An 18,463-nucleotide genomic window follows, 5' to 3' on the forward strand; every position below is an offset into this window, starting at 1 on the left:
AGTAATCCCAGCCTTCAGCCTCATGCCAAACCCACCCAGCCGGTTTGCTAGCAGCACTGATGTCTGGTCTCTGCTGTGATGTTACCTGCGTTGCTGTGACCAGGAGTTAGAAATGTAGGCTGCTGTTGGAGAGACAGAGGCACTGCAGACGCATAAATAAAGATGAAACTCACGGCCAGCAGAAGGGACGCATACTCCTTCTGCGCAGAGATGTCCCCAAGACACAGCTGCCAGCCAGTTGCTTAGATTAACACTCCAAACGCTGGTATTCTCCAATCTGCCTGCCATCTGAACAGATCCTTAACTACATGTACCTCAAGTGAGCAAAGGGTTCCATGTAATTTGGGACTGCATGGGATCACCGAGCAGCTAGTGACCACCCTGGGTGAAAGCATGAGCGGCTGCAATCCCTGTTTGTCAGTATGGTGAAGATGTTGCTTCACCATTTCAAGGTAATGCCGGGCTGTCCGGGACTTTCTACGACAAACGCTTGCATCAGGTTTGTAACTGGGTCAGCGCTAGGTTGGCAGAGGTCGCTGCTGAGTTCAGAGATCAGTGATAGCATGTGCAACCAGGCTGGACCCATGCTGTGCACAGACCAGCTGCACCAGCATAAACCCTCCAGCACCTGCAGTGGCTTCAGCACATCAGCAAAGAACGGAAGCCGGCATGAACGTCCTGTGTGAGGCAGGGATCCAGGTGATCGCGTCCTCCAGAACTCCCAGGACTGGTTCCTTTTCATTGCCTTGACTGCCAATATCAGCCTTCTTCATCCACTTCCCCATCTGCTTCCAGCTCTGCGAGGCAGGGTGACTGAGAGACCAGCATGAGCCAGTCTCACCTTTGATTCCTGCCATAACATTGCATCCTCCTCACCTCCAGAGGTTTCCTGTTGCCCTGGTTAAAGTGAAAACTGCTCGGCCAACACGAATGATGGTGCAACATCCCACCTCTATCACTCAGGCTCCTGCAGGCGTGTCCCTCGTCTGGAGGGCAGCGCGCACAGGATCCTGAATCGGGACTCCTGTGAGCTACCTTGGTGTTCTTCTCTGTCACGGTTAGCAATTGTCAGCGCCCAGCCCCCTACTGGGATTAACCTCCCTTGTTCCCATACTCCGCACCAAGTACATGTAAAGGGGTGTTTGTACTGGTCACAGTAACCCGGAATAAACCCACTCACACTGCAGTCGTCACCTGTTGCTCTTCAAGACTGGTACTGGCCACCAATGGAAAATGAGGCAAAAGCCAAGGATCGTGGCTTACAGCACAATGTTCCCTGGGTTTGCTGGAGGCTGGACCATGAGGGATGCCAAAGGAGCTCTGCCTGGCAGTGTGGTCCTCAGCCCTGGCCCAGAACGTCAGCGCCAGGAAGCGTCCAGTTAATTAAGCTAGTTGTACCATTTATCTGGGGAAAGTCTGCAACATCATGGCCAGGCCAGTGGGAAACAGAGGGCGTCAGCCCCCTGCCCAAATACGCCTGACACTCCCTGCTCCTCTCCTCACCCAACCTCCCCCCATGCACCCCCTGGCATATCCCGGAGCCACAGGACCTGGTTTGAGGTCAGAGCCCAGGCAGCTTGGTCATCAGGGCTCTGCGCGTGCACACATCATTCTCACAACACAACTTTTATTCATCTAGAGGGAGTCAGCAAGTGACCCTGTTGTCCCAGGTCCATGAGCAGCGGATGGGGGAATCCTCTGGCGAGGGCTGGTCCTTACTCCTCCAGGGTCTGGTGGCCAATGAAGTCCTGGAGCAGGGCCTGCACCTCTGCTCGCCTGCTCATCCTGGTCGCCTTGCCTTGGAAGCGGTCCCGTTTTCCAGCTCCTTTGCCTTCCAGCAGTTCCGCCACTCTAAAGGGACAGATCCACATGCTGAAATCAGGAGGGCTGGATGTGCTCTCTCACCCAGCCCCAAACTGGGTGTGCCTGGGGGGCAGAGGAGGGAAATGGCCTGTCTGCTAATGCACTGGCCCTGCCTCAGATATTGAGCCAGATGCTAGTGAAATCAATTATCTGATAAAGCAGCCAGAACTTAATTTCCCTTCATTAATAATAATTGTAGCATAGCAGGGGTGTATCAGGACAGCCTGCTCCTTTAAGCACCGAAGGCCTGGTGCCAGGCAGCCCAGCTGGCTCATCAGACCGAGCTGAGAAAGTGAGGACAGGTTTTGGCTATAAAGAGCTGCAAGAAGCGGGCGGGGACAGAGCTGACAGACTGCAGCAGCAGCAGCAGCAGCAGCAGGAGGAGGAGGAGGAGGGCGGTGGCCCTGGAGAAGGAATGCTCCAGGTATGACACCTGGCTGGGTAGAAATCTCCACCTGGAAGTTTTATTTTCCTTTTGTGAGTTTGTTGGGTGTTTGGACACTAACCAGGGCTGGAGGCTGACTTCACAGTGCTGACAGTCCCCCAGCTGGTCAGGAAGGTTGCGGGACTATGGGGGTCACAGAACAGTTTACCTGGGGCCTAATTTTTCAACCACTTCACTGGGCCCAGCCAGGAGGAAGAGCCCAGCTGCCTTCTCGTCTCCCACAGTCAGGAAGAGAAGGGTCTCCTGTAAAGAGAGATGGATCCTGCTGCAGAACATCTCTGCATCCCCCCCGCTTCGAGCAGTGAGACATGTAAGAACACTCCTCCTCTTTGCTGTGAACAGGTTGCTGGAGGCGAGACTGTTTGGGGCACTACCTACCTTGGAGGGAGGGGTCGGAAATGGGCTACTGAGCCTTTTACTCCAGGTCACAAGCCCCACGTGGTCCTGGGAGGCAGTGACTGATGTCTGGTGACCCCTGTGTTAAATGAACTGAGGGGAGACCGGTGTCTGGAACACGTTTGGCTCTAACCAGTCCATTGATCAACAGGAAGGGCACAGCTGGAGGAGCCCTGGAAACGAGCTCCCACCTCCTTGGGACAGGCGGGGCCCCTCCGGATCACAGCTGGGGGGCATCGATGTGGTAAGTTTGGGCTGCAACATCCTGGGGAGAACGAGGCCTTTGTTTTCTGGTCAGTGTATTGTGAGGGCTGGTCAAGGGTGGGGAGAGACTACGTAGGCCTTAGAGGAGGCCAAAATGCCATCAAGGGGTGAGGACAAGCCAAAGAGAGCTCACCTCTGTCCCGATCTCATTGGCGATGATATTCATGAACTCAGAGTCACCGTCTTTCCTGTAAAGGGTAAAAACCATTTCAGAGATGCCCCGACCTAGAGAATCCAGACATGCCTCTGGTGGTGAAGGCCTTCTGGCCTAAACTCTATGACAGAGCCAGAAACCCTACACTCCCCACACACACCAGACATTGCCCTGGCTTGGCTTTTGGTTGATTTTTAGAGTCAAATTTCCCACCAGCTTCTTATCAAACACTGTCAGGGAAGCTGGAAGCCAGACCCTGGGTGAGCATGCTTTGTGCCAAGGGTCAGGGCTGTGGCCTCTCATCATCAGGACAGCGATTAGCAATTTATACAGAAAAATCCTATGTTTCCCACCCACAAATGATGAATTATTAAAGTGTTTACTCTGTAACCAATGGAGCTCTTCCATTTTTTTGACAATACCACCAGCAGGGAGGGATAAGCAGACAAATATACTGCTTGGCTCTAAAACCAGCAGAGTTCAACAGCCGAAATACAACCCCGTTAGACTTTAACTGTGAGCCTTTCCAGCAGGCCCAGGCAGTTGGTTTAATATTCTGTTTCCTTAGTTTATGTTCTCCCTTAAAGAATGTCGGGATTTAATGGACCTTTGTTATAAACAGCCCTGAATGCACAGCAGAGGGATGCAGCTGCCATGCTGGCTTGTGTTATGCAGGAATTCACACTACATGATCACTATGCTCCCTTCTGGCCTTGGAATCTGTGAGTAAGACGCTGCAGCACCCGAGCCCCCTTCCCTGGATCTGTGCCTTACCTGTGTAACACAAACACTCGGCCTCGGCCTGGATTGCTTTTGAAGTTCTGTGCTGTCAAAACGGCGAGGTCTCTAAGCAAGTTCAAGTTGTTCTGCAAGGGAAGCAAACTCCATGTTGCAGACCCAGGAGTCAGCGCGAGAACACGGGGATGGGGTGGAGTGGGGTTGGGAATGGAGTTTCCTGAGACAGGTGGAGTCACAATTTTCACAGCTTCCAGGGTCAACACAAGGAAGATTCTAAAACTTAATTCTCATTAAATAAAATTATTCAGAACACTGTTGCTGTTACCAAAGCTCAGACCCTCGACGGAGTGACTGCTGGGCCACAGCCATACCTTCTGAAGCAGCTTCACAGAATTCTGCAGCCTCTTCACAGCCTCCACATGCTCCTCTGCTCCATTTCTGGAAAAAAACAAGGGAGAGTTCGGGCTGTCAAGGCGCTGGACAGAGAGGGCTCCACCAATGAAGCGGCAGCAGACAACATACCACCCGAGCCAGGAGTTAGAAATGCCCTCTTTAGGGTCACATGCTGTTTCTCTCTGGGCAAGAAGGAGAAGCAAGGATAGGGGAAACTGGGAAAGGACATTACTTAAGCAGCGAGGTTAGTGCCTTCTCGATGCTGTGACTTCGCTCGACAGACTTCAGTACTCTATTTCCTGCCAGAAAGACCAAGTTGGTTTTGTTCTTTTTTCCCTTTTCTGTGCCAAGGAGCTTAACAACCTTAAATGAGAAACAAACACCCTGATCAGAGAGGTACAATGGTGTGTCACACACAGCTAAAGGTCCATTAGACCATGTGTCATTGTGAATGTCAGCTTTCTATCACCAGAATTAAACCCACTGAAATCAGCCTTCAAATATAGCCAAAAAATAGATGAGACACTTTCATGAGCCATGTGCCATGCTGTCTAGGGCGCCTGAACCTAGTGTGCCAACAAGCCTTCTTTACCCTAATATCCCACCCCACAGCGCACCAGGCATGCCAACTGGCAGGGAAGGGTCATTTGTCTTATCAAGCTGACTGTAAGGACATCGAAACCCAGAGGCAGCTCTGGAATTAAATTTTCATCTAATTCTGCATGAAGAACATGGGGGATTGTTCACTGGTGGCAAACCCTCACTAATGCAGTGGTGTGGGGGACGAGAGTGGACAATGGTAACCACAGGGTGCAGGGCTGTGTCCCACCACTCTCACTCTGGCTTGTGATTGGGGTTCTCTGTCCAACAGGGACAATCTGCAGAGGGTCCAGGGACTCCTACTGTACCAGCTGATCTACAGGCCGGTGCCTGAGCACTGAAGGTGCTGAGGCAGCGCAGTCCTTACCTGCAGGTCACTTAAGTTGGAGACATGAGTCCCGCAGCACATGTTGTCATCTATGCCCTCGATGCTTATGATACGCACTGGCCCTGTGTGGTTATCTGGCAAACCGCGGCTTCTCACCTAGCAAGAGAACCAGAAAGGCGAGCATGGCAACCCACGTCCCTGGGACTAAAAGGAGACTGGGTGGCATATTCCCCTCTGCCCCACATGGCTCTGAAATGAATTCTGCCAGTATCCTCCATTGCTACTCACTGTCTCGATCTCTGGGTCATCCTCAGAGTGCTCCCTCACCACCACAGGAATACGGGCCCGGATTTTCTCATTCACGTTCTTCTCTAGGGCCTCCACCTGTTCTGCTGTCACCGAAGGTGTGTCCAGCTCGATGACAGTGCGCTGATGGCCTAGCTCCCTGCAAGGACCACAAACATCAGACACACCTGCCAACACAACCAAGGGCACAGGCTCAAAAGTCCCTCTGTGCAGCACTGGGCAAGTGCAGGAGGAAGCACCTTGGAATTCTGTTACTGGAGCAAAGCACGTGCGTGCTCTCTCTGTGTATATTGTCTACATAGCACCAGCTGTGTGCTTGTGTTTCTGAGAGAAGGGAACAGAGAGGCAGAGCAACACTCCACACAGCTTCTCTTCAGTCACAGTGCGGTCAACTTCTACCATGCCTTCTGCAGCTGAGCGGAATGTGTCTGCACGCCACGCTCCCTGCATTTATCAACATTCAGCCCTCAGGACCCAGCACTGTAGCACAAGCCAAACAAGGTTTAAGGACAGAGTTAAAAGGAACAGTTTTCTTGCTCACCATGAAGTTGTTTTGAAACCAAACATCAGATCTGCAAGGGCAGTGATGAGATGCTGCCCTGGAAGAGAAGTGCAAGCAGTGGCTGTGAGGTTTTAGTTTATTTTTACTAGTGCTAGGCGCGCGCACACAGAAAACCCAGCAAACCAGCCCCTCCTAATAGAGAAAACTAAGTGGTCACTAGCCACATCACCTACAGAAGGAGTCACTGATATCCAAAACCATTCTGGGATCACGGGCAACATGACTCTGCTTTATGGGCAAGTCTTGTCCTCGCCCGGCAGGGCACGACAAACACACAGCTCTGACAGTGCTGCAGAGGTTTGAACACCATGACAGGGTCTTATTTTAATGGGCTCTAATAATCCTTCCCTTTTTGGTAGGCCATTCGGTAACTTTGCACCTGAATGGGGTAAAGAGACCCTGGTGGCGTGTATCACACCCCCAGGCCTCCATGGGTTCTAGAAATGCACTTGGTATCCATGAAACACATAGGGTTGCCAGATGTCCAGTTGTCGACTGAGGTGCCCAGTCAAAAAGGGACCATGGCATCTCCGGTCAGCACTGCGGGACTAAGGCAGGCCCTCTGCGGCTCCAAGAAGTAGTAGCATGTCCCTGCTCTGGCTCCTATATGTAGGGGCAGCCGGGAGTTCCGCACGCTGTCCTTGCCCCAAATGCCAGCTTCACAGCTCCCACGAACCAGGAACTGCGGCCAATGGGAGCTGCGGCAGCAGTGCCTGTGGATGGGACAGCACACAGAGCCACCTGGATATGCCTCCCCATAGGAGCTGGAGAGGGGGACATGCCCCTGCTTCTGGGAGCCACCTGAGGTAAGCACCACCCGCAGCCTGCACCCCTGACCCCCTCCCATGCCCCAACTCTGATCCCCTTCTAAACCCCTCAATCCTGGCCTGGAGTCCCCTCCTGCACCCCAAACACCTCAGCACCACCTGAGAGCCCACACACCCAGCCGTAGCTCTCACCTTCCCCACCCGCCTTGTGCCCTGAGCTCTCTCCTGCCCTCTGAACCCTTCGGTCTCACCCTAGCCCCCTCCTGCACCCCAAACCCCTCATCTCCAGCTCCACCCCGAAGCCCCCAACCCCCTGAGCCAGTCAAGTGAGTGAGGATGGGGAGAGCAAGCAAGAGAGGTAGGGGGATGGAGTGAGTTGGAGCCGGGCTTAGAGAAGGGGCGGGGCAGGAGTGTTTGGTTTTGTGGGAGTAAGTTGGTAACCCTAGGAAACGCAGGGTCCCTGTCCAAGGAGCGTTTGGTGCAAGGTGTTACTAGCCCGGCAGGAGCTATGTTCTCTCGGGGCCAAAGCGGGTCACCTGAGTGCTGCTGCATGTGGTCAAACCTCCTGTCCCAGTCCACCGTCAGCAGCACCTCGCTGCCCGGCTCCAGCGGCGTCTGCACGAAGTGGACAGCTGCCGGGCCCTGCCGGGTCACGCGGAGCACGGGGATGTCGTCGATGAGTCCCCGGTCGTCGGGCTGCAGGGAGGAGCGTCCGGTCAGCAGCTGGGCCACAGCCCCAGGTGCCGCCCCGCCCCCGCGAGCCCGTACCTGGCCCCGCCCTCGGGGAGCCCCAGGTGCCGCCCCGCCCCCGCGAGCCCGTACCTGGCCCCCGCCCTCGGGGAGCCCCAGGTGCCGCCCCGCCCCCGCGAGCCCGTACCTGGTCCCCGCCCTGGGGAGCCCCAGGTGCCGCCCCGTCCCCGCCCTCGGGGAGCCCCAGATGCCGCCCCGCCCCCGCCAGCCCGTACCTGGTCCCTGCCCTCGGGGAGCCCCAGGTGCCGCCCCGTCCCCGCGAGCCCGCACCTGGCCCCCGCCCTCGGGGAAGAGAATCGTGTCCTCCAGCACCACGTGGAAGCCCCGCAGCGTCTCCTTCGCGCCGCCTTCGGCCGGCAGCTCCGCGGGGCGGCACGACGCGACCCTGGTGGTGAACTGAAAAACGGGGGGCGTCACGCGGGGACCGGCACGCGCATGTCACGCGTGGGAGCCTCGCGCAAAGGCTCCGCAGCACCGCGCGCCCCCTCCCCCGCCCCGCGGCTCCCGCACCTGCCGGGCCCAGCTGTCCCTCTGGCACTGGAACACCATCACGGCAGCCGGGCCGGGGGGCGAGCGCGTGGGGAGACACACACGGCCGGCGAGCGCGAGCTGCGGGCGGGGACGGCGAGTGGGAGGGGACACGCGACCGGCGAACGCGGGCAGGGACGGCGAGTGGGAGGGGACACTCGACCGGCGAACGCGCACGGCGCGAAGGGATGACGCCATGGGCCTGTCTACAACCCCTCCCCCCCCCACAGGTCCATGGGCTTTCCCCTGGGGCTCACTCCCGCAGGACCCACGGGTGTCACGCGCCCACGTTTCACCCCTATGACCCACGTGTCCCCCGGGACCCACGGCCCGTCCTATGGGTCTGGTTGGGGGGTCGGCGAGCACCCCCCACACCTGGGTGGGATGAATCTGCCTCACACTGGGGTCACACTGTGGGCAGGGGGGGCTCAGCATCTCCCCTGGACCCTGCAAGCGCCAGGCCCGTGGCCGCCCCCTGAGGCGTGTGCCCCCCGGGTGCCCTCTCTGTCCTGGGCGGGGTAACATCACTTGGAAAACGGCGCCCGTGTGGCAGGAAAACCCAAGCACAGGAACTGCAGCCAGCGTGGCAGGTTTACCCTTTATTAACAGGCTCTCTCTCCACTTTGCTTCCCACCCCCCAAACGCCTGGGAGAGACGGGTGAGCAGAGAAGGGTCTCGGCAGCAAGAGGGACAAGTGGCAGGTGCCAAGCAGGGAAGAGGGCTAAATCTCTGCGGCGTGGCTGAGTACCGTCAGCACAGAGCCAGAGGCAGTGCCAGGGGAGGGAGAGAAGTGACTCAGGCTGGTTCCTGGCAGCGTAAGTGGCAATAACGGTGAAATGAGACACAGGAACCTTCCTGCCACTGAATGGTGTCTGGCTGTGGAGTAGTCTCCTAATGGAAGTGGCGGCAGTTCCAGAGCTTAGCATGTTTGAAACTAGACTGCCCGATACAATAGGAAACAGTCCCACTCTGGGTCTGACTTCAAGGGTGGGCAAAATGGGCCCAGCAGGGCTTTTCCAGCTCTAGGGTCTGTGACTGTGCAATTTGGAGCCAAAGTCTGAAGCGGGTGAGTCCCGGGCGCATTTGAACCACAGTGGCACTTAAACACTGCTACCTCTCTCCCCAACTCGCTTCATCTCAGCAGCTGCTGTCATGTCTCTGTGGGCAAAAACAGGGCAGTCAGAAAATGCGCCCCTGGGTGGGGGCAGAGCAGGGAGTCAGGCCGTGAGGGGAGAGAAGGGGACAGGATGAGAGCAGGGGAGGGTCAGGCCCCCAGGAGAGAATAGGTACCACAGGGAATAGTGGGAAGGTGGGAAGCTATGTTACTCTCAGGTGATCCAGTGAATGCCGGAGCTGCACCCAGCTCTCCTGGGCCAGAAAGACAATGGCAAGGGCAGAGAATAAGGGCTGCTTGCAGCGCTCTCATTCTGCCAGCCTCCCCTTAAGTCCTTTCAGATCCCAGAGGGCAATTGCCAGTGCAGCGGGGGGTGATATATGCACTAATCCTGGTCACTGTCGGCAGGTCAAAATGCACATCTCCCATCAGGTAACAGGGACGCTCAGTTGCAGCCAGATCGTGCTTCAGGGGAGTTCTTACCACCAAGGTCTGTGCTTTCAAATGTCATCCTGGAAAAGAGACGGAAAGTCAGACAGTGAGTCTAGAAAGGACACGGAGTGTTTCCCTTAATGCTATGTGTGACCATAGAATGGAGTGAAACAAGGACAGCCCATAATACCAGACACTCTGGGACCCAGGCAAGTTAGAAATGCTCAAGACTTCCAGTTTTTCCAGGACTCTGAAATGTGTGTTGGGCCTAGAATGTGGAAGGAAACCCTGAAAAACAAGCCTCAACCACATGCTGCTGGGCATAAGCCAATGGCCACAGGGTCTGGAAGGAACCCTCCCTTGATGAGCTGCACTGCATATCTCGTCAGGAGCATAAAGAGGGTTTTCAGCATCAGGGATTGGCTACTGGCACAGGCCGGAGACCACACTAGACAGGCCAGTCCTCTATTCTAGTTGTGCAGGAGGTTTGATTAGATTAGATGCACCATTTGTTCCTCTGCACCCCAGAGTAGCAGCAGGCAGGATTCCTTGCTGGTTCCCTTCCTGCTCCTCCTGTGTTCTTAGATGTATTTTTCAAAAGACAGGGCAATGACAGTTATACTGGGAGGTGTTCCCACAATTACACAGAGCAGGTCTCCACACCCAGAACACGGGGCTGCTTAGCATAGTGGAATTTCAGAGAACCGTTGGCCTGGAAGAAGTTTGGCTTTAGTCCATGCTGAGAGGAGGCTCCTCATTGGCTGGCAGAGATGGAGCAGCTGGGAGCCAGGCTTGGGCACTGGGAGGGCGAGAGACAAAGAGCCTGGCTGTGTAAAACCACCAGAACTTACTGTCTCAGCAAGGCAGTGACCAACTGTACTTACATCAAGGTCATCCATTGCAGGGGGTGTGCCTTTAACAGTGACCTTCTGCAGGAGCTGGACGGGAAACAGACAGTCATGGGAATAAAGAATGGAACCCATAACAAAAGTGGCGGGGCTGGAGTCCCTTCTCCTCCCAGGCATCGCCTTCTGCCCCCAGGGATCCCAGCTCCCCTTGTGACACAGACCCACAGCAGGGAGAGGGAGAAGCACATGTGCTGTGCATGCTTGGCTCAGCTGGTTCATCCAAACCTTGCTCAGGTGGAAGTGACTTTGGCTGCAGGTCGTACCCTAAGGTTTCCACTGGTTTTTAGCCCAGTGCCAGTGGCCGTCTTGGGGCCTCCTCACTCCTGTTGAAGGCAGCTCCCACAATGGGGCTCTACATAAGACGGACCTCCTGCTATCATGGGGTAGGATCTTTGATCAGGTGGATGGGGCACTAGATTGGGGTGCAAAAGTCCAAGGTTCAGTCCCTGGCTCAGTCAGACTCCCTGTGTGACCTTGGACAAGTCCCTTCCCTCAGGGTCTGTTCCCGCTCTGTACCATGGGGTTGATGCTTCCCTGTCTCTCAGAGGTACTGTGAGGCTAAATGCATTGACTAGGAGGTGCTCAGATACTCACAGAGGCCAGATAAGTACCTAGCTAGGCCGAAATAGCAGGGTTTCTACTCAATAGTTCTCCCACTATGGCTCTGACTCCGCCCTGGCTATGTATTAAGATTCATGTCCTGCTATTGTCCATACCTCACTCTCCAGTTTGGCCAAAGCCATGGTGCATTTCTGCTCCTAGCCAGTCAGTGGAGATACTGAGCCACACGCCAACAGCCACAGCTGAAATTTCTCTAACCCAGTGGGTCTCAATCTGTTTATCATTGTGGGCTGCATATGTGGCCCACAATGTGTTACCTGGGCTGCAGGTTGAGAACCAGTGTGGCCCCACAGACCCTTATGCTCTGGAGCCAGGGGTGGAGGGCCAGCCAGCAGCCTGGACCCCACGGGGTGGACCGGCGGCCTTTAGCACACAGCTGGGCTATAGCAGGTGTGCTACTGGGGATGTGGGTTGAGAACCGCTGCTCTAGCCAGTCAGTCTGGAGCCAACAGTGAGTTTTTAAGGCAAGCTGGGACATTACCCAGGCAGTGCCGGGAGGAGATAAATTGGTTTTAGGGACAGTCATTTAATCATATTCAGCAGATCTCACAATAGGTTTTATAAAGTGCAGCAGCACTTGCCTGTACTGGATAATTGACACTTTACTGAGCTAATGCTCAGACTTTCCTCTTGACCCAAGGACTTGGCACTGAGTAACATGAAACAGGGATAACTGAGGAAGGCCCCTGCAGCACCTTCGTCCAGAAGGTCTCGGCCCCAGTGGGCTCTGTGTGGGGCCTCAGGTCCCTGCTTGGGATCTTGTGATGCAGCTGTCTCACTGCTCAGACCCAAATATAAATGCAGTAACCTAAGACTTACCTCTGCGTACTGCTCAGTCATGGCCATTTCTGCCTCCTCATCCCCTTCCCAGTCTCGCCAGTTATCAAAGTCCACAAACAGCCAGACTGGCTATGAGCAAGCAGGAGAAACAGCATCACAACAGATGCAGCGCAGCGCTGAATGCAGCAAGTCTGATGCCTTTGGGGAAGAGGGGGTCAGGCTGGGGATGGGATACCACCAGCCCTGATCCAGCCCCAGGCAGGGGTGAGGGTTATGAGGCCTTCCATCTTTAGAGTACTGGTTCCACTCCAGGCTGAGTTCGAGGTCCTATGGCCTTTCACCGCAAGGCACTTGGGCAGATTTGGCCCAGATCGGTAGTGCCCAGCATTACCAGCTGATGGCTATTCGGCAGCCACTTGTTAGCAGTCCAGCGTGGGGCTCTGTTGTCATGGACTGAATTGTGGTGGTGCCTAGGAGCTCTGCTCATGGTTCAGAACCCCACTGTGCAGGGCACTGCACACACACAACAGAGAGAAGGTCCCTGTCCCAAGGAACTTAGGAGTCCAAGCTGTACCCCGCCCCCCAGAGGTCTCGCCCATCAGAGCTGAGCCAGGTGCAGTGAGTGGTGCTGGGCTGGTGTCTGTGGTACCTGCTCTATAGCCAGAGGATTTCAGTCTCTGGGAGCTGCTTACCTGGCACCTTTCACCAGCACTAACTGGGGCATAAAATCCAAACCAGCAATGCCAGAGTGAGCAGCAGACAGTGCTGTGCCAGCCCCTGGCAGTGCCCACGCTGCATAGCATGGCACGGCACCCACAGGTGGGAGAAACTCTGAGCTTTTCACTGGGGAAAAACAACTCCATAGGAAGGGGCCCCAGCTGCTCAGGCCCTGTGTTTACCTTGATGTTCTCCTTGGTGAGGCGCGGCCATCCCACCTTCTCCTTCCACTTCCTTACAAAGCAGGTGATGGAACGGTCAGAGCGCTTCTGCTGCGAGTCCTGCCAAGGGACAGAACAAAGACACCTTGCCTGACATGGCTTCTGGGCACCTCTCTCCCTCTCAATAAGCCATGATGTCCAGAATTGTAATGAAGCCCTTCCCAAGCTCTGAGACACATGGGAAAGTCCCCAGAGATCAAGACAGCCTGCAGGAATCGAGGTGCAAATCTGGGCATGGGAGAGCTAGCTGTAAGAGGAGAATGCAGGAGAAGAGGGAGCTTTCCTGGGGATACCTGCATCTTCTCCATGCAGCCGGGCCTGATGGGTGTCTCTGATTCACTTAGCTGGGCAAAATCCCCTGGGTGCAGAGGCAGTGATGGCCACAACCCAAAACAAAGCACCGTTGGAGGCTGATGGGAAGGGCTGGGTAAGGCTGAAGGCATAGCAGCACCAAGAGATGATGCCTAATCGCATCCCTTGTTTGATGCCCAGCCAGGTCTCCCAAACTCTGGGGACGGTGGGTGTCCGGGTCATGCTCCTGTCTGAGCAATGAGATCACATGATGCGATAGGCCAGGATGGCCTTGGCCATTGTGGAGGCAAATCACTCCCCCTCCCCCCAAACCTTTCCTCGGGTTGTCATAAGCTCACGGTCCCTTTGGAGGCATCAAGGCCTGTAGGAGTTGGGCTTTGATGCCTTGCTGCACGGGGCGGCTGCTCACTTTGGAGTTCACCCTGGCGTATAGGTTGATCTCGTTGTACATCTCCACGCCATCTGCATTTTTACAGCTGCCAAAACACACACTCAGTTAGCTCAGAACTGAGCTTGGGCCTCCTCTGTGAGGATCTCTAAGAGGATCCTTCCTGCCGGCCCTGCCCTGTAGAGCTCCTGGTTCAGGGCCATGGCACTGAGTGCCAGTTACTAGGGGCTGGAAGCTCACCTGAACACCACCCGGTGGTCTTCAATGTCGACTTTAACATCTGTGCTGTCCTCCACGCAGAACTCCAGAAAGATGTACCACGGGCGGTCGTACCACAGCGTTTTTGCAGATTGCCTTGGCAAACAAGAGACCCTTCAGAAGGGATGAATTCCAGGGAGCAGAGTAAGAGCTGGCATTTCTGTGCCACCTTTCATCTCATGGCATCCCACAACAGCAGGTTGTTTGAAAGGCGTTGTGTGGAGTTATCAGAGCAGCAGTAAGCTGCCCTTGTTACACCTGCCTGGGCTAGACGATTGGCACGTAGGAACAGGGAGAGGGCGAGACCCAGGAAAAGGGGGCAGGTACCGGGCAGGCAAGAAGCTGGCTGCAGATTCAGCAAACTTGTTGCTACACTTCCAAAAAGCATCGTTTTATCTTGGCAGCATCCCGGGAACTGGCCTCTCTCAGCACCTCAGTGACAGAGAATCCTGCAGCACCATGTGCTCAGAGAGGGACCTCCCAGAGACACAAGGCTTGTGCTTTTGGGAGTGAAGCTATTGTACAGCCTGCATGTGCGAGGCAAGGGACTGCCCTCGCTAAGCACAATCGCTCACTGGAGTGCAGTCACAATCCCCAAGACCGCTGCCCTCGCCTCGGAGAGTGCCCAGGCAGACACTGCTGGGCAAGAGGTCTGAGGAAAACACCTAGATCTGAAAAGTCATCCCCGCTTGCCAGACGGATCCCCATAGAGCCCCTGCCACTGCACCATGGGGTCTGGGCAGTGGGAAACGAGGAGCTGCGAGGTCTGGGGAGCAGGGATTTGTTTAATACTTGGTGAGCAGAGTCTGAAATAAATCACTAAATGACTGCACTCCTGAGCATCCCTCCACGTTTCACTGGCTGCCACCAGATAACAGAGATTCGCACTGACTCAGAACAAATTCATTCAGCGTCTCTAACTGCCAGTGAAGTCCAGCCCCTAGGGAGACTTTGCTATTCTGGGGACAGATTCCGGGGGTCGCCCTACTGCCATGTGGTCTCGTTCACCTGAGCAGCCCCCTGCTTTATAGCCACCTCTCTTTGCCCCACAGGCGGCTGCCGTCTGCAAGAGCCAAAGGCTGCAGGGCCTGTAAACAGCCTGGGCTGAGGCTTGGGTAAGCAAATTCCCATCTTCCCATGGCATTTGCCTCAGCCGGGCAAGGGCAGGAGACAAGACAGGCCAAGCAGGGCCCAGAATTCACCGTGGAGTCATGTTACAGGAGCCCTGTACATTCCGCTGGCCCGGGCCACCCAGGGTCTGGGTGTACACGCCGCAGCAACCAGCCTCCCAGCCCAGGCCCGCAGACATGGCCAAGCAGGTTGGCTAGTGCTCTCAGAATGGCTGCATGGACAGGCTCTGAGGTTGCACTTGGGTTCTGAAGCTCACCCCCCGCTTCAGAGGCTTCAGAGCCTGAGCTCCTCCAGCCCTCAGTTGCAATTTAAAGAGTTTTTCTACACAGCTACTTGGAGAGCCCCGCTAGCCCAAGCCCCGCTAGCCCAAGCCTGTCCCCTGGGGCGGGGAGGCTCCTGCTCTGGGCTGGCCCTGAGTGACAAGAGAGCCTTAGCCCTGTGTGCTGGGGCATGGAGGGGCCCCGGGCCAGTGGGATGTCTCCTAGTGAGTTGCTAGGGCTGGAATAGGCAGGACTGTTTCCAACATGCAGGACACTTTCCAGGTTCCAATCAGACAGGAAAAGTCCCAGCTGAGGATGTGTTTGTCCCAGTGACCCGAATGGGGCTGGTGGGTGGGTGGGGGAGTGACCCAAGTGGGTGGTCCAGGGGTTGTGTCCCACTGGGGGGGGGGCAGTGACCCAAATGGGGGATTGTATCTCTAGTGGGGGTCCCAGTGACCCAAGTGACGGATAGTGGCCAGGGGGTGTGGGCGGGGGTGAACTGAGTGGGAGCTCCAGAGCCGTGTCCCAGCCGAGGGGAGCAGTGACCCGAGTGGGGGGTGCCGGCCAGGCGGACAGTGACCCGAGTAGGGTGCCAGGGGTGGCATCCCAGCCTGGGGGGAGTGACCTGGCTGGGGTGGGTGGTGACACAAATGGGAGTTCCAGGGGTCACGTCCCAGTCAGGCTGTGTGTGTGACACAAGTGGGGTCCCGGGGGTCGTGTCCCAGCTGGGGGGGGGTCACCCGGCTGGGTACTGGAGTGGGTGGTGACCCAAGTGGGGTTCCGGGGGGGGTCACGTCCCAGTGAGGGGGGTGACCAGAGTAGGGGCAGTGACCTGAGTGGGGTCCTGGGGGGTCGCATCCCAGCCGGGGGGGGGAGTGACCCGAGTGGGGGCTGCCGGTCGGGGGGCAGTGACCCGAGTGGGGTCCCGGGGCTGTCACGTCCCAGCCGGGTGGGGGAGTGACCCAGCTGGGTACTGGAGTGGGTGGTGACCCGAGTGGGGTCCCGGAGCGGTCACGTCTCAGCCGACGGGGGGAGTGACCCGAGTGGGATCCCGGGGCGGTCGCGTCCCAGCCGGGGGGTGGGGAGGAGTGACCTGAGTGGGGGCTGCCGGCCGGGGGGCAGTGACCCGAGTGGGGTCCCGGTGCGGTCACGTCCCAGCCGGGGGGGGGGAGTGACCCGAGTGGGGGCTGCCGGCCGGGGGGCAGTGACCCGAGTGGGGTCCCGGGGCGGTCACGTCCCAGCCGGGGGGGGGGAGTGACCCGAGTGGGGGCTGCCGGCCGGGGGGCAGTGACCCGAGTGGGGTCCCGGGGCGGTCGCGTCTCAGCCGACGGGGGGAGTGACCCGAGTGGGATCCCGGGGCGGTCGCGTCCCAGCCGCGGGGGGGGAGGAGTGACCCGAGTGGGGGCTGCCGGCCGGGGGGCAGTGACCCGAGTGGGGTCCCGGGGCGGTCGCGTCCCAGCCGGGGGGGGAGTGACCCGAGTGGGGTCCCGGGGCTCGCGTTCCGCCGCCCGCCCCGCTCACCTCGCCATGGCCGGGCTCGCTCTGGAGGCGGCGCCGGGCCGCCGCCGCTATTTTGGGCTGCAGGCGGAGCTCGGGCAGCTTCAGCTGTCAGCGCCCGTCACAGACACGCTGCGCCCGGTCTGAGCCCCGCGGGGACCCGGCTCCTTCCCAGCCCGGCGCCACCGAGCCCCCCCGCGACACTGCTCCGTGACAGGCTGAGATGGGGCTCAAGACTCCTGGGGTCTAGTCCTGGGCGGGAGGGGGTATCTGGGGACTAGGGGCTAGGACTCCTGGGTTCATTTCTTGACTGTGCCATGGGCTTGCTCTGACCTTGGTCAAATCACTTTCCTCATGCCGTGCCTCAGTTTCCTCTTCTGCCGTGGGGATAACGGCCTCTATCCCGAGGGGTTGTGAATGACAGGGGCTGTAGAAGGGCAAGTTCCAGAAGTGACCCCCGTGGGGCAGTTTCGGGGTGTGTAGGAGCCATTGGTGCTGGAGCTGCCATCACAGCCAGTCCACAGCCCCTCCTGCCTCCTCCCCACCAAGCCAAGGCCAGCAGGGAGCATGGTACCTCCACCCTGAGTCATACAGCACTGGGGATGATGACGCCCCGTCTGCATGTGCCAAGGGGGCTCTGAGCCCAGCACCATGTGGTCAAGGGTGCAAGAACCCAGCAGCTCGGAGGGAGCAACTCTCTTGTGCGGAGGTGAGAGCAGCCGTGTGGCCACGGGCAAGGTGGAATGCTCCTCTCGAGTGACTACAGTTAACCCTTGCCCTGTATACAGGGTACTGGACAGGAGGAGCCCCGAAGGGCCTGGGAGTCCCCGCTTTGCTCTCTGTTGCCGACTGCTGCAGATGGATTCAGCACAGTTGACAATGGGAAAACAAACACCAGAGATGCAGATCACTGATGTGGCCCCAGCGCTTTGTGCCAGCCCTTTTCCTCTTGGCTTAGACTGGGTCCTTGCCCTGGAGAGAGAACTGAGGGCATAAGGGACTGACTAGCTGTGATACATGAGCCTGCACCTGAACAGGCAAGATCCGGATAAACAAGAGTGCAGGTAACAGGAGGAAAGAGTCCAGCTCCAGACCAATGTCCTCCTGGAGGGCAGGGGAATTACAGTTCTGGGCCTTTGTGAGTAGTGGTGTCCTCTAAAGACTCAGACACAGGATGCTGGGCTGGAGAGAGGGATGCTCTTGGGATGTAGTGACTACATTCCCCCAATCCTGAGCCCTAATGCCAAGGAGGGGGGCCAGAGGTGGCACTAGGGTTTGTGCTGCCCTGATGGACTAGCCAGTGTCCATCCCCTACCAGCCCAGCGTCACTCAGATAAATGGTCACTGATGGTTTGCTGCCCCCAATATTATGCTGTCCCAAACTACTTACCTGTTGCATCCTATACGGGGAATCTGGCCCTGATAGGACCCACAGGATTAGTAATTATCTTTAGGTACATAGCATGTGTGGTATCAGCACCAAGAGCCATGGGGAAAACACCCACTCCCCTCCCATGCCTTGTGTATGGCCCCTCAGCTAACTTGGCTTTGTCCATGTTGATATCCAGAGCAGCAGCCAGGCCTGGGCTGTCAGTCTGTGTGCTCTCTAGCTGAGTGGTTCTGACCCAGCCCTGCTAAAGTTGGAGTCAACTCGGGGGCCATGCTGCTCGGCACCTCTGAAAATCAGACCACTTATTCAGGTGCCTCAGTATGGATTTAAGCCTATATTT

At 57.1% G+C, this 18,463-nt stretch overlaps 1 protein-coding gene across 4 annotated transcripts; it reads right to left on the minus strand.

Annotated features, from left to right (window-relative positions):
* Positions 1 to 1,610: 1,610 nt before the first annotated feature.
* Positions 1,611 to 16,841, minus strand: PTGES3L (prostaglandin E synthase 3 like). Of its 4 annotated transcripts, XM_050935355.1 has the most exons (17): positions 16,758 to 16,826; positions 13,828 to 13,941; positions 13,609 to 13,675; positions 12,849 to 12,947; positions 11,989 to 12,078; positions 10,525 to 10,578; positions 7,837 to 7,962; positions 7,353 to 7,512; positions 6,029 to 6,086; positions 5,470 to 5,626; positions 5,221 to 5,337; positions 4,486 to 4,616; positions 4,232 to 4,298; positions 3,897 to 3,988; positions 3,102 to 3,156; positions 2,457 to 2,551; positions 1,611 to 1,851 (listed from the first exon to the last, which is right to left on the minus strand). In XM_050935355.1, the coding sequence occupies exons 1-17, from the start codon at positions 16,763 to 16,765 to the stop codon at positions 1,716 to 1,718; spliced, it is 1,626 nt and encodes a 541-aa protein (XP_050791312.1). In that variant the 5' UTR covers positions 16,766 to 16,826; the 3' UTR covers positions 1,611 to 1,715. The 4 variants fall into 4 exon arrangements, 3 of the variants coding, with proteins under 3 accessions (XP_050791312.1, XP_050791310.1, XP_050791311.1); XM_050935353.1 differs by lacking the exons at positions 10,525 to 10,578; positions 11,989 to 12,078; positions 12,849 to 12,947; ... (1 more) ...; positions 13,828 to 13,941; positions 16,758 to 16,826 and adding an exon at positions 8,077 to 8,287; XR_007771546.1 differs by lacking the exons at positions 1,611 to 1,851; positions 2,457 to 2,551; positions 3,102 to 3,156; ... (5 more) ...; positions 6,029 to 6,086; positions 7,353 to 7,512 and adding exons at positions 9,209 to 9,252; positions 9,692 to 9,720 and having other exon boundaries at positions 7,890 to 7,962; positions 16,758 to 16,841.
* Between the last annotated feature and the right edge of the window lie 1,622 nt (positions 16,842 to 18,463).

This window comes from Gopherus flavomarginatus, chromosome 25, assembly GCF_025201925.1.
Source record: "Gopherus flavomarginatus isolate rGopFla2 chromosome 25, rGopFla2.mat.asm, whole genome shotgun sequence".
NCBI lineage: Eukaryota > Metazoa > Chordata > Testudines > Testudinidae > Gopherus > Gopherus flavomarginatus.